Below are 15,274 nucleotides of genomic sequence, written 5' to 3'. Positions count from 1 at the left end.
CTGACCTTAAAAGAGAAATCTATATCATTTGCCCATAACATCGGGTTTTTTTTATATCGCGTACATATAAATGTGTTGTTAAACTCGCCACCACCCCACACAGCCAATTAGTAAGGTTTGTCATGGAAACAGAACATGCCAGTTCGTTACGAGTACAGCACACCGGTGTGTTGGAGAGCAAATCCACAAATTTTACAATCTGCTGAGATTGTAAATGTGTGTTGGAGAGCAAGATTGTAAATGTTGTGGATTTTCTCTCCGACACACCAGTGTGCTGTACTGGTAACAAATTGGCATGTTCTGTTTACGTGACAAACCTTACTAATTGGCTTTGTTGGGTGGTGGCGGGTTTAACGACACATTTATATTTACACGATCTAGCCCAAAAAAAGCTATATTATGGATGATATTGGTCGTGAAAAGCCTACGTGTTTTAAACTATATAATTTGCAATACTTAGGACAGTGGCCCTTCTGATGCATCACCCTTCCTCACTTATAACTGACCACATAAATAAATGTGTTATGAAGAAGGGGCCGTTGGCAAAAACGTCACCTATCCTATACATTTTTCCTTTTAAGGCAGTGCATTTTTTTATGTTTTTAGTTAAAACCTTTGTGTGTCCTTGTGCTTTTGAGATTTTACGGCATGTATGGAAGTGTGTCTAAAATATTAAATAACGATTACATTCCAGATGTTTTAACTATCGCCGTTAATATTGCAGTCTTTTTGAGTTGTCGCGGTACCGTCTTAAATGCAAAAGCCAGCCGTTGGAGACAAATTGTGTTTGCGGATAGCTGCGAGGGGGTAGTTAGAATTGTCTGGGCACATAGAAAGAAAGGTTTTACTCACATTTGACATGTCTCACAGAGGCCTCTGGCCATGACATTACATTCTGTCTCGCACATGTGTTTTTGCTGGCACGGTGGTTTTGCTTTTGATTACGCGCTCCGTACTTGTTTCATTCTTCGCCCCAAAGTTTTAAACGAAATTCTCCCGTTTCGATCTCGGCCCTGGTTTTGCAGCCGGAATCAGCTGACGACGCTCCCGCCCTACCTGTGCAAGCTGCCACTGCAGGTTCTCAATGCCAGCAACAACAAGCTGGTGTCACTGCCCGAGGAGCTCGGGCAACTGAAGGAGCTCTCGGCGCTGGTGAGTGTCGTCGTTTGCCATCTCAGGTGGTCGCAAGAAGTAAAAAAATGTGTGGTCTGCGCACATGGACTAGTTTCTTGAAAGAGGCGGTGATTTTTTCCGATTTCAATATGTCTCTGCCAGCTAACAAATCTGTCTACATATCTATTCAACCACTGTTCACATTTACAGTCGCCTGCCTCTCTTATTTCTTGGTTTGTCGGCGTCTGCTGGATTCGTCTTATTAACTCCCACTCGCAATTCCCGACTCGGGCTACGAACACGCTCACAGGGAGTTGTCGTGCCCACACCCCACCACCTCACTTCCCCAACCAGTTACCCACAATGCATCGCTACTTTAATCTCTGCACCTGCAGCAGGTGCAGCGAAGGTTAAGCCGTCCTAGCTTAAAGTTAAGAAAATATTATATTTTACGGTTTGAAATACAGCTTGAGCATTCAGGGAGGACATCAGCGCTGCATGGACAGCACTTTATTCTGCCTCTTGTCATGTCAATGCTTTCATTAAAATCAATAATAAATTTTGCCAAGGTGCAAAACCTTATTTTAATCGTCAATCCCCACAAGTTCCAACGATTGATCTCCGTAAACGTCCCAAAGGCAATGCACAAGGCAGACCCAAACCAGCCACAGAGGCAGTGTCTCACATAGTTACCAATTCCTTGCATGCATTTTCCGCTCTTTTGCATGTGGTGCTTACTTAGCGTTCCAGTGTTATTTTTAACTGTGCCCTCTAACAAACAACAATTACTTGCAGCAAAACAAACGGAGGCGTTTTAAAGTGATAAGTTTCTGCTTTCGCCGCTTCCTTTGGCGGACATAACGGGGTGGCCTCAGGGTGGGAAAGCAGAGCCTTGTCATGTCATGTATTTCAATCGCTGGATGAGTAGAATTCTAGGAGAAAGGTTTCATTGGAGGTTCGTTGGGCTGTGATCGGCGTGATCCGTTGTGACGCCGCACAGGCAGCGTTCAAAACGGGAAATGTCTGCGCAAGGCTCTGCTCCTCTCTACAGAGAGGTTCAATAAACAGCATCTCGGCTGACAGAAGTGGATTCGATGCACAGCAAATATAAATGAGTGCTACGTTTCCCGGACAGCACGCTAAGCACGGATTACGCCTGGTCAGACGTGAGCATGCCATAAATCCGTCATCTTGATGCTATTTTTTGGTTGTACTCTTCAAACGGAGCCATTGTTGTCACAGCGATTAATGCTTTTATTGTGCCCACCCCACTTGGCAAATTCATTTCAGAGCACACGCGTTGTAAAATGAATTGTGCTGCAAAGAAAACCAGACGGGAACAGCGAAGTGATAACGTCAGCAATCACCATTGCCGTGTCGAACTCCAGTTCGCATTGGCCCCCGGTGGCCCATCATGTTCCCTTCCATGTGTTTTTCTTCGCGTTCCTTTTGCCACATCGCTCATTTTCCTCCATGGGTACCTTGGTGTCCAAACGTACCTATACACTCGTATGTGCATTATCCGCCACCTCTACTGTGTGTGTGTGTGCCCGCGCGTCGTTGTGATGGTCTCCCTCTGTGTCTTTGTGTCCACGGTAGCAAGATGTTAACAAGCTCGCCTGGTATGCAGGAGGTCATGGGTTTAATTCCGATCCTGATGCCTGTATATTTGGAGTTTGCATGTTCTCCTCATGGTCACGTGGATTTTTCTCCAGGTTCTCCGGTTTTTCCCTCCACATTCACTCTCGTGTTTGGACGGTTGTGCGTGTGTGAGTGTCCGTGTGCGTGCGTCCTTGCTGCTGCGGCGGCGCGTGTCCGAGTACCCGCTCGTCCCGACTGCCAATCTTGTGCGTGTTGTTGGTAGGACGTGAGCTGCAACGAGATCCAGGCGCTGCCGCCCCAAATAGCGAGCCTGACGTGCCTCCGTGACCTCAACGTGCGCAGGAACAATCTCGTCATCCTGCCCGACGGTAGCGCACCGCTTACGCTTCACTAGAGGCCCCTCCAAGCTCGTTAGGTGCTCCGGCGACGGCCTCAGTCAGCTGTGCGGTCGTGCGTGAACGGAAATGGTGGGGGAGGGGTGGTGCGCAGGGACGGTGGGGGGGAGGTCTTTGCAAGGCGGATACGTGACAAAATAAATCTATTTACGTAAAAAGATACCATGTTTATTTTCAGCGTAATGGTCTATTTTGTCGAGGACGCTTGGCAACAGCAGGTCAACTGGCCGGTGTGAGGACTAGCCATGAAACCGTGCATCCAATTCGTCAGTTATAATAGATTCTTATGCTCCCGATACCCGCATTCAATTAGTGCATGCCTATGCAAATTTATATGATTTGTATGCGTCATATGTTATTGAGTCATGTGACCCCTTCCACCAATAGAAGCTCGTTCACTGCATTGTTTAAGAAATAAAAAAATTGATTGTGCATTCCAGAATAGGCACATGATATTTGTTGGTTTCACTGCTATTTTTAACTTTTTCTCCACAATACAAGCTGTAAATGGGCAATATGTTGGTCTCTGCGTACATAACTGATGTATAGTGGAGCACTCCACCCCCCGAATATACACAGTGCGTCCAAGGACGCACTGTGTATATTTTAACAAACTGAACGAGCTGTAAATATCCCACCTCTCGATTGACATGAATGCACATTTCACCCTTCACCTTCTGTCTGGTCCAGGCCACACGCCACCGGGAATTGTGATGTGTTACTCGCCATCTCTACTGAGCCCTTGTCAATTTGGAAGGAGCCTTCTGCCATCGCAAATGCGTAACCCTCCTCCAGATACACTAGTCTCGTCTAAATCACATGTTATTTAAATGTTTCTTCTTCTTCCACGCGTTTGTCCCACTCATATGGGGTCCGTAATGGGTATCCAAAATTGCACACCAGACAAACTAATTGGTAACTTTGTATCTCAATATACACAAGGTTACATTAATCAGTAATCTGTATCACGTTTACAATTCCTATAGCAATTTGTAATCTAATACAATTATTTTAATTTAATTTTATATTGCAACACCCGCGCAAATTGCATCTCGAAACGGCAAACCGTTGCAAACCACGTTGACGTCAAAACCGGTGACGAGGACCGCCACCACGGGGGGAAAGCAAGACAAACGCCATCAAGGATAACGGAGGTCATTTGATTGTTTTTTGCCCATTCACATGGCGCTGGGAACCCACACACTCCCTTCTCTCTCCCTCCCCGCGCCCCCAAACAGAGATCGCGGACTTGCCCCTGGTACAGTTGGACGTGTCGTGTAACCGCCTGGGCGAAATCCCCGTGAGCTTCCGTAAGCTGAAGCAGCTGCAGAGTCTCGTGCTGGACAACAACCCGATGAAAAGCCCGCCGGCACAGGTGCGTGTGGGCACACACGCTGGCTGGAAAAACCGGAAGGCTTGGCATCGGCGAGAGGAATGCCGTCGAGTCCTTGTGGCGAGCCGAGAGCGAGTCCAAGAGTGTTGCTTGGAAACGCGGTGTTGAATGAGATAACCCAGTGTCTTCTTAGAAGGCGGGCGGGCGGGCCCATACCTGCACAGGGTGGATTTTTCCCAATGTGTGTGTGCAAATTCAATTATATTTCTTACCCTTTTACGCCATTATTATATTCGTGCTTTCTGTTACCCATTTTAGTTCGAACGTGTTGTAAAGTTGTTCTTTTCAGTGTTGTGATATGCAATACTTTGTCTTTACCCCACCTGGGTCTTCCTGTTTACCCACCTGGTTCCACCTGTTTCTCAGTGGGCTGTTCCTTGTTAAATTTAGGGGTTTGCAAATGTAGAATGAATCTCTATATCTATAAATGATATAAATGCTCAAATTTCCAATTGCTTTCGTGAAAGTCAGAGTGGGTGTTGGTCAATGGGCCAGAACCAAAGATGGCAAAGCTTACGTGTTACTAAAATCTTTAAATCACCAAAATGTCAAAGTGGATAATGCAATAACTTTGTTTTAAAAACTTGTCATCACACACTCCACTTGTATTTGCCATATACAGAAGCTTGTAACCCTATATATTTGCCAATTCTAGTGGTGCTGATTTCTGCCCTGGCCCCTAGTGTGTTATGGGCCAGTCTGCCCTTCTAAACATGACACTGTTTGTGAAGCGAAGACGTCGTCTGTTATCCAGGCCCCATGCAAAGCGATACAAAACAAGGGAACGGCTCATTTGCTTATCGCGCGACCCTGCCGTGTCTCTCGCAGATATGCATCAAGGGCAAGCATCACATTTTCAAGTACCTTCACATGGAGGCGTGCAAGCTTGATAAGAAGCTAGCCGATCGCTTGATCAGGCCTGCCGGCTCCTCCACATGGTGAGTGATGGAGCAAGCGTGCGCGTGCGCTGGGCGCCAGAATTGTCATTCAATTCGGCAGGGCTTGACGCTCGAAGCTGGCTGCTTTGGCGTTAAATTGATATCCGCCTGCGCAGCAATCGCTTAAACCCTCCCCTTCATTTATTTGTGAAAAATGCTCGTGAAATATTTGGCATGACATCTGCTCTGTGTGTTTGTGTGGCGGGGTTTGGGGAGAAGTGGTGGAGTGGTTGGTGCATTGTGCTGTGAATTTCAGTTTTATTCTTAGCCACAACCGGAATGTGCGATTGATTTGCAGGTATCCCTCGATTTAGGAAAGCGATGCACTCTTCAAAAAACACGCGTAAAATGCAATTTTGTAGATCTAAATATGGCTTTCCTCATTAATTTAATACCAAAAAATTAGGAATGTGTTTCGGACAGTAATTTCAACTTTGCTCCTAACCTAGAAATTTTAACCACCTATGTCGCTATTCACAATATAATAAAATAAATGAAAAAATATAATAATGAAGAACAGAAATCTTAAAAAGATTGAATAATAATTAATTAAAAACAAAATAATGCACCTTTTCAGGGAACTCTCCAACAGATCTGCTGCATGTTGTAATGAATGTTAAGGCGATGTGGAAGCGTCACTCTTGCACTATCGGGACACCGTGACGCTGTTGCGGATGGATGAGGCATCCTCCTGCGTGCTTCTTGTTTAATCTCGTGGCGTGTGGCCGTTGTGAAATTGTGTTGGCGCGTAAATTCGATGTCGTTAATCGAAAAGTGTCCTTAATTTGTCAACTGTGTGAACACGAAATTTCATAAACTATACGTTCGCAAATCGAGGGATACCTGCATGTACCGCTCCTGGACCTCCCTTAGATTGACTCGGTCTCAAATGAATACTTGGTGTGGTGTGTAAACATCAGCACAAGGGTGGCAAAGGTGGGCGGGCGGGCGGCCGGCGTGGTTCTTACCACACCACCCTCTCGTGCGCCCTGCCAGCCTTCATAGGTGCTCACGAACAGTACGCGCCCCAGCAGCTTGTGTAGGCTACATGGCGTAGCTTTGTCTTTGTGTGTGTTTCACACCATTCGACTGTGTTTTGTGTTCCCCTGCCAGCCTTCCCGAGGATTTTGTGCCGCACAAGGCGTGCGGACTCCTCGATTCCGGGTTCAACAGCGTCGACAGTGGCAACAAGCGCTGGTCTGGCAACGAGGCACGTAGTAACCGCATCAAGGCAAGGGGGTTGACTTGCGAGTTTGATTTCTGTTCATGAAACGCAGGGGGCGATGACGTGTGTGCATGTTACAGCCCATTTTTTTGTCAACGTGCCTCTGGAAAACGAGGGCCTCCCCCCCCCACGTGTCATGTTCCTGGCTGTGTGATGCATACATACTCCTCGTATCCGTGTTTTTGACTTGAGCATCGTGCGTGCTTGCTGATGGAGGCGCAGAGAGTAGAAAACGCTTCTTGTTTGGCCAGCAAACTGCTCGGTAATGTTTTTTACTTGAATCTGCACGCTGAACCGTAGTGGATGGTTGTTTTCGTAACCGTGCACCACAAAGAACCACAATTCAAAGTCTCTATGAAGTCATCTTCTGGAAGTGCTAAATTCCTCCTATTATTCACATCTTTTCAGAAATGATAATCGAGGTCCATGCAGTGACACAAACAAACTCACTAAGGATGAATGCGTAGCTCGGTGCACTGAGCTTTGCACCATTGAGATTCTGGGTAGGAACCAGGCCATCACTTCTGGTTAAGCCGCCTTCTCAAAGCTAGTGAGTCGATGGAGTTGACTTGAATCTTCAGTTCAGCGGATCAATGCATGCCCAGTATGAGGAGACTCACGTGGTTCAGTCATGTGCTGTGCGAAGTGGGCAAAATCATCCCCTTGTCTCTTGCAATGGAGACGATGTTATGTTTTAATGGTGACTTTTGAATGCTGCTTTAATTTACATTCAGTTGAATTCATTGTCCCTGTTTCAGCAACAAGGGCAGCCTCTAGAATGTGTTGTGACCTGTATGTATGTATGTTGAACATCTTTCGCACCGTACGTAGTTAATCGTGATAATCGGAGGTGCGGGGGAAAAACAACAAACTAAACATTAAAAGCAGTTCTAAAGAAATGAGTTTTCAATCTTGATGATTTAAAATTGCATAGCTCCGGTGGCTTCCTAATATCGGAAAGAAGAGCGTTCCAGATGGCCGCAGAAGCGCATCTGAAAGAGCGCGTTGCAGTGACCTAAGGCACTCTGTGACCTATCCGAAAAAAGAAGAATCATGTTTTTAATGCTTTGCACTAACTCTAGCTGTCGGGGGGGCGGGGGGTGGGGGGTATGCGCTATTTTAACTGTTGTAAAGATTATCCGGTATGAAGTAAACTGTAGCACACATGACTATTCGGGACTTGCCGTATTAAAAACTGCCTAAATTGATAACATGTTTGCAAAAATTAGACGCTTTGCTTTGTGACCCTAAACCAGATTAAAAATTACTTTTTCCCAAATATGCAAATTAATTTTGACCTGAAATATCCCCGCCTGTGGGGTTCCGCCGTGCTGCTCGTTCAACACGTCGAGAGATGGACGCCCGTTGGATAGGGTCACGTTGTCCGTGCCCATCGCGCGATGTTTCTCCCTACCAAGTTGTTTTGGCTCTCGGCCGTCGCCGCGGCCGCCGCCCTTGTGCGATCTTGACGCGAGTCTCTCTGCCATCGCGTCTTTGAAGCAGCCTTCGGACGAGGAGTCGGCGTCGACGGCTCTGATGCGCGGCGCGGACAGCTCGCGGGACCAGCGGTTGCGACGCGAAACCCCCCACACGCCCCTGAGCAACGGCCTCGGTGAGTCCCCCCCCCCCCTTCCCCGTCTCTGTGGTTTTCCTATCGCACGTTTGCCCGTGGCAAACGGGAGCAACGTGCGACAGCAATTGTGTTGTCCCCCAGCAGGGAGAGGTTCACAGTTTAACTTTAGCTTTAGTCTCCGTTGATGCCGACAAGAAATACGACCACTGCCATACGGGGTGGATCTTGTGTGTGTGGAGACCGAGGGTGTACAACTGAATTGTTCCTGTCTGTATTAACCATGTACCTCCCATCCACTGTGTTCCATTAAAGTGCAATCTAGTTCCATGAAAGTGCAATCTCGGGGCGCCAAGGTGGCTGGGAGATGTTAACTGCCTCTCCTGCTATACAGGAGGACATGGGTTCAATCCCGACCCAGTCGTCTATATATTCGGAGTTTGCGTGTTCTCTCTCCCCGTAGTCACATTGACTACATACGGCGCGAAAGAAGTTCAACAAACATACATTTGATGTTTAGCTCTCCAATTGAAACCTGATGATGCCGTGGCAGCAGTAGGGATTGCCGCTGTAACGCCGCGTTTGTGCCCTCAGTGGTGGAGGAGGGCCAGGAGGTGGACTACATAGAGGACGAGGACGAGGAGGACGCGGTCACCCCCAAGGCGGAAGACCAGCCGGGACTGACCACGAAGTTCATGGCGTACATAGAGCGCAGGATATCTCACGAGGTGCACGCGCTCCCAGCGCCGCCGTCTCGTCTCGCGCATTTAACGCCGGACGTTTCGCCCGTTCGTTCTGCAGGTCGTACGATTTCGCCCGGTTTTATTCCAGTTTTGCTATCCGCCATCCTTTCCGGAGACAAGGGTGGCCATTAAGATTTGTCGCAGAGCAGTGCAACTCTCTGTGGTAAAGAACGGCCCGTGGAGGAAGATATCATAGAACTTCTTCTGAGGTTCTTTCAAGCGATTGTTTTTATCCGCACTCCAGAGGGCGCACCTGCCCACATGCTCCACCACAGATAAATGTTTTGTCGCACGGTAGTGGGACAATCATTGATGACACCTGACTGAGACCATCGGATCCGATCGCTTGAGAACCCGAGTGTTATGTGGCAGATGGCTCCCGGGATGCATACCGGGGATATCAGCATTGCCAGTTCAGTGCTCTTCACTCCGAGCCACTCAGCAATCTCCTACAAACGTAATTCATACGTTAGTCTACGACTTCCCCGTCTCGGTCGTTAAGTTTTAGTTGATTGCCAATCTCAGTCCTGTGCGACTGCAGGGATGCCGGGATGTGCCGACATTACTGCTCACAGGCACGATTATCCCGCCACTCCTCGGCGTAAGAGCAAGTTTAATTGGCTCATAAATCAGGAAGCTGAAATCCTGGCACTGATAATCATCTCCGCTGATAATCACTTACACTTGTACCTCGGCCCAGCTCGTCAGATTAGCTTGGATCGGGCTTAGTCGACTCTGGTGTGTTTCAAATTTATTTTATTTAACCAACTCAAGGGGAACCAAAATAGTCTTGAGTCACCTGTCTCCATAATGACAAAAGCAAGAATGCAAAAACAACAAGCAATTAAAATTTAGACGAATAACAACCACATTACAGAAGACATCGAAAAACTGTGTGTACGCATTCATCATTATTGAGTGAGGCGAATCAAAAATAAAGTTGGCTCGGGCAAATTTTATTTATTTACCATTCATATAAAAACAGTGCGTGCGTACCACCCATACGTCATGTGACTACGGAGCTGCCCAGCAACAGTCGTCCATTTTGTTGACGGCTGCCCCTTGCGCCGTTGGCTGGAAGGCGAAGTGACTTAACTGGATCACACCGACACCGAGCGGTCCAGCGATTTGGATATCGACTTGTGATGGCCAACACGAGAAGAAGACTGACACAACAAAATTACCAATTTTTTTTTTACCATTGCGTGCGGACTGCAGAAGCTGTTTCCGTTGCGGACAGACGAGACGCCGCTGCCACGCTCTGAGGACGAGGGCGGCTGGAGGGACGAGCAGAGGTGAAGCCTCCATTTATACGGTTTTGCGTCGTGTACGCGCGTGCGTCGTTGCTGTGTGGTCATCGGGGGAAAGCAGACGGGGCCATACCCTACGCCTGTACCCAAATAAACAGCAGGCAGCGTTCACTCGCGTAACGTGTGGCGGTTCCCGTGCGTCAGATTTGTTGTGATGTCTTATTAAGAGGCCCCAGACGGAGATGAGCGGAGAGGGGTAACTGCCAAGTTTGTGAGCTTGGAGTGAGATGCAATCAAAATATAAATATCTTGTGTGACCCGGGGTGTCTGGGGTGCCACGGTGGCGAGTTGTTGACTACCTCGCCTGGTATGCAGGAGGTCGTGAGTTCGATCCCGACCCCGACGCCTGCTGCTGTATATTTGCAGTTTGCTTGTCTCTGCCCGTGGTCGCTTGGATTTTTTCAACATCGTGCGTTGAGAATGTTTGGCTGCTATACATTTCCACGTGATGATAAGCCGCTTTATTGAGCTATAATTTTTGGCCAGGTCGCTTCTGAAAAAGAGCCACATAGCTCAGTGGACCTTGCCTAGTAAAATGAAAAAAACTAGTTTTAGTCTGATTCGAGTTTCAAGCGTTGGAGCTACAGGATGGAGCAGTGGTAACACATTCAACACATAGCAAGAAGGGACTGTGTTTGATTACCAACTCGGCCAACTTTCTGTGTAGAATTTGTATTCTCTTCCACTGTGTCCTGTGTGGGTTTCTGCCTGGTTCTCTGGTTTCCTCTCATGGCTAATTAATAAAAAACAATGACTGGTATTGGCCAAACATCCCATTGCTGTGAAATCGCCTGCAAATTACTCAATTGGGGTTACACATAGCAACATTACCCCCCAGCGTAAAACCATGGCAGGACCATGCTGTAAACGGAGTCATGAGACTCAGTCTTCTCTGGGTAAGCACGCGTAGTAGTAGTAGTAGCATAATCAGAGGTCGGACGGCCAGGGGGACACAGCCTGGGTTTGTATCTCCAAGATCAGAGCGGTTTGTTTGTTGTTTGATCTTTTTACATGACAGCATGTCCCATTGATTCGTCTTCAGCTGTGATTTGGTTGTACACTGGGAGTGCCTTGTGCGTTCTCTGGGTTTTTTTGTTGCACTGACGTTCATTTTGAAAAAGTAAATGTATTTATGCAAAGTGTGTTTGTACGTGCACTCCATTGAACAAATTCACTGTCGAGCGAAGCGTTACTTAAGGGTCCGCATTATCAAAATGTATAAATTCTCACGTAAAGAAATATGCCTGTGTAATAGAGACTTGTCCGAGCGTGTTTACGATTATTGTTTTGTACGGAAATTCCATAACGCAATAAATAAAGAATGGATTTTTTTAACTCGTACACAGGGTTTTTTTCAAGTTTGACATTTATCGCACTCACTCGGACACGTAGGCCTGTATGCTGTCATTCTACCGCACGTACATGTTATTAATTTAACATAAACGCGGGAGAGAAAAGGAAAAAAAATAGTGAAAGAGAAAAGGATCTGCAACAGATTGTTTATATATGGTTATTTGCTTGTCTTGGTGGCTCGTTAAAATTTTAAAAAATACTTTAACTGTCGGCGAATACTCGCACCGCGGTGCAGAAAAGTGGGTAGTGGTGGCGAGATGTTATCTCCCTCGCTTCGTATGCAGGAGGTCGTGGGATCGATCCGGACCCTGACCCCTGCTGTATATTTGAAGTTTGCATGTTCTCCCCGTGGTTGTGTGGATTTTCCTCCGGGTCCTCCGGTTTTTTTCCGTCCACATCTAGAAACGTGTGTTTAGAGCATTTGGCAACTGCTATACATTTCCACGTGACAAGCCACTTCGTTGAGCTATTTCTTGTGGCCAGGTCGCTTCTAAATAAGAGTTATGTAGCTTAGTGGGCCTTACCTGGTAAAATAAAAGTAGTAGTATAAAAGTGGGCCATGAGAAGTGAGGTGGCAGGAGCGGATGCCACTATGCACCCACCTCCAAACTCTCTGCATCACGTCCCGTGGCCCGATGGGAACTTGTTCTTCGTTTAGATCAACTAACAACCAGGGGACGGGAGCATCGACAAGACAAACAAGTATCTTGTTAGGGTGGGGTGGGGGCGTGAGGTTTAGGGGGGTTGTGAATCAATTTATTATTCATTACATACTTAAGAACTCTCACTTAAAAAAACACCCAACAATTAATTTGACTCGTATCCATTACAAAGACACATGGTGCTGTATTCAAAAGCTCACAAGCAGAGCCTGGGCCACATTTAATTATAATCACGGCAGCATTTTTAGCTCACATTAATACTACATTTGCATTGCCATTCATTACCATGGGCACAATAACAAGTGGAGTTGACACCACGTCCGCTCATGAGATGCTTGGTCGACGCCCGATGCCAGAAGTCTTGATTTCAATCGCAACAACAGTTAGTACATTGCTCAACAATGATATCATTTCTACAGCGCTGGGGAACAGAAACATTGCTTTGGTTATTCTGAGATTCGCCGAAGAGCGTAGCGTGACGAGGCCGTGACTCCTTTGTGCGGTAGACGTTTTAGTTTGTGAAAGAAAGCTTGCGTCGACTTCATGATTCCTCAAATAGAGTGAATGAGAATAGATGCGTGCTCTAGGTTTGCTCAGAACCCATTGCAATGACACGTAGCAATAGCAGATTGTAATGATATTGCTATTCTATTGCTATACGCAAGAATGGCATAGCTGTAATAGATAGGGATGTGCACGGTTATAGACGCATACTTCTAGGCTCACATTGGCATGTTGACAATGCGTAAGGCATAGCTGGGCATTCGATGATGGGGTAGGGTCATGCTCGTAAGTAGGGCCGTGTTACGTGTGTATGGTGAATTCTTTTCGCACCGTACGAAGCCAACCGTGCTAATCGGAAGTGCTTGCACCTGTTTGACTGCAGTGTTATATGGAAGAATTAAATATTTTATTTTAGTAATCATAAATCATGGAGCACCTAATGCGATACTTGAACATGCGTGATATCGGCCCCAGGCTTGTAATGATGTGCCGATTAAAAGTTTCTTACACTTCCGATAAGCGCATGTTGTGCGTGTGTGATTTTGCAATAAAGTATTAAAATTGTATGCAAATATGTGAATGCTATATTTAAACTCATGGAATTAACAAAACCATGAAACCAGACTTTGAGATACAGTACAAACGAGATGGTAAAATATAAAGAGAGAAAATGATTGATTCTCAAAATGAAATCTCTGGATTTAGCCGAGGGCGAAGTGGTTAGCGCGCCGCACTGTGAACTGCCAACCCGAGTTCGATTCCCAGCCATCGCTAGCTCGCGTCACTGGCGAGCGATATCTCTGTAACGGCCCCTGCGACTTTCCTCCCATTCGCCAACTCCGTTTTGATGGGCACGGTGAAGTATGGTCAAGCAAACATCGTAACCAAACACAGACTTACGGGGCCTTCATCCAGCGGCAGAATGGCAGACGGCTGAAAATAAAACATATCAGGAATTGTATCTTATTATTTGGCACCTCCGATCAGCACGGCTACGTACGCTGCGAAAGAAGTTCATCATACTTATCTGAACCCCGAATCGTGTAATCGCATCACTTGGAGAGGGTAGGGGTGTGTAGTGGTTGTAGTGAGAAATTTGTTCCATAGTCCTAACTAGCCCCAGCATCTCGCGCCGCGTTGCTCTGGCCCCTGCCGTATCTCGCTAACGCGCACCGTGCCCCTTGCCGACTCGTTGCAGCAGAACGCCGACGGCGGACGACGAGCAGGGGGGCGGCGGGAGGGCTGGCGCCGACAGGGAGGCTGGCGACGGCGCCCTGCGGGAGCGTCACCGCAGTGCCGACGGGAGCCAGGAGAGGTACGGCTCAAGCCCGGTCGCCCCCCCCCACCTCACTTGTGACGTGGCGTCCTGCCGAGAGATGACGCAATCACCGTCTCGTCGTCGGCCAAAAAGCCCCACCCCCCCCCACCCCTGTGTCCTCTTAAGGGCGTCTTGACAGCTGGGGACGTTGCGTGAAACGGAGTTGGGCAATTGGGAGGTGACAAGCAAAAGCCACGTGGGACGATGCTGCGTGACCTGTGCGTGGGACTAGCAAAGGAAGGGGGTGAGCGGAAGTAACCGACGTGGCGGCGTCGACCTGAGATTCTTTAACATTAGAGGCCCAGGTGCAGTGTTCTATTTGCGTCCCAATATAATTCGGTGGGGTTGGGTAATAGCAGTTGTAAAATAGTTTAATGATTAACATTTAAACAAGCTCTATGTACGAGCAAGTCCTCTGGAATGTGTTCGATATTTGTGATATCTACAGCTTGGTCGGCTTGGGGCAAACACCTGGCAGAGCAGTTTGTTCACAGTCTGCTGCACTTCTCCATGGTGGGCAGTGCAGCACAATCCACCGTTGTACTGCACTCCTGTGTTACTCTTCCTGCTCACCGCCGCCTCTACCGACCCGCTAGCAGTGTGGGGAGGCTCTAATCCCTAATCCAGCGGTGGATTCACAAAGTGCGGCGCGCGTATTTATTGCACGCAACACGTTACGTGCAATAAATACGTCGGTGATTATTGAGTCGTTGGGCCACGACACCAGTGCCGTTTCGTTAACGGCTCACCACCGTCCACTAAAACAAAAAGACGGCGACGAGACCACGTGACGAGCGGCACCTACAGCGGCGTGGCGAGACCCGAGCGAGCGAGCGATCGCCTGGCCTGAGTGCAGCAGCCGCCACCCCGGCCCTGCCACGTCCCCAGGCCCCCGAAGTGACGAAACCCAACGGGTGCAAAATGTACGCTGGAAGCGGCGGTCGTCGCGTGTTCGAGCCCCGACGCGTCACGTCGCTGGCGAGCGCGCTCGCTAACCGTGCTTCGTTGCCCGCGTGTGCCCGCGTCTGCCTGTGTCTGCTTTTGTCTGGCCGCATCGCCCCCCTTCCCTCTCCTTCCCCGTGCCCCTGCCGCCGCCGCCGCTGCCGCTACCGCTGACAACACCAACGCCTCGTCGCTACCGCATCCGC

General features: G+C 48.1%; 1 protein-coding gene across 1 annotated transcript in view; it reads left to right on the top strand.

The window, feature by feature from the left end:
- The window catches only part of LRCH1 (leucine rich repeats and calponin homology domain containing 1), a 55,033-nt gene that overhangs the window by 20,081 nt on the left and 19,678 nt on the right, over positions 1 to 15,274 (top strand). Inside the window, 9 exon segments of the mRNA XM_078616650.1 lie at positions 1,026 to 1,152; positions 2,978 to 3,083; positions 4,349 to 4,485; positions 5,332 to 5,441; positions 6,555 to 6,672; positions 8,167 to 8,278; positions 8,831 to 8,964; positions 10,198 to 10,274; positions 14,007 to 14,123. Coding sequence (XP_078472776.1) covers positions 1,026 to 1,152; positions 2,978 to 3,083; positions 4,349 to 4,485; positions 5,332 to 5,441; positions 6,555 to 6,672; positions 8,167 to 8,278; positions 8,831 to 8,964; positions 10,198 to 10,274; positions 14,007 to 14,123 — 1,038 coding nt within the window.

This window comes from Lampetra planeri, chromosome 51 (assembly GCF_965212315.1).
Source record: "Lampetra planeri chromosome 51, kcLamPlan1.2.h2, whole genome shotgun sequence".
In the NCBI taxonomy this organism is placed as follows: Eukaryota; Metazoa; Chordata; class Hyperoartia; order Petromyzontiformes; family Petromyzontidae; genus Lampetra; species Lampetra planeri.
This window is presented reverse-complemented; position numbering and strand designations above follow the sequence as displayed.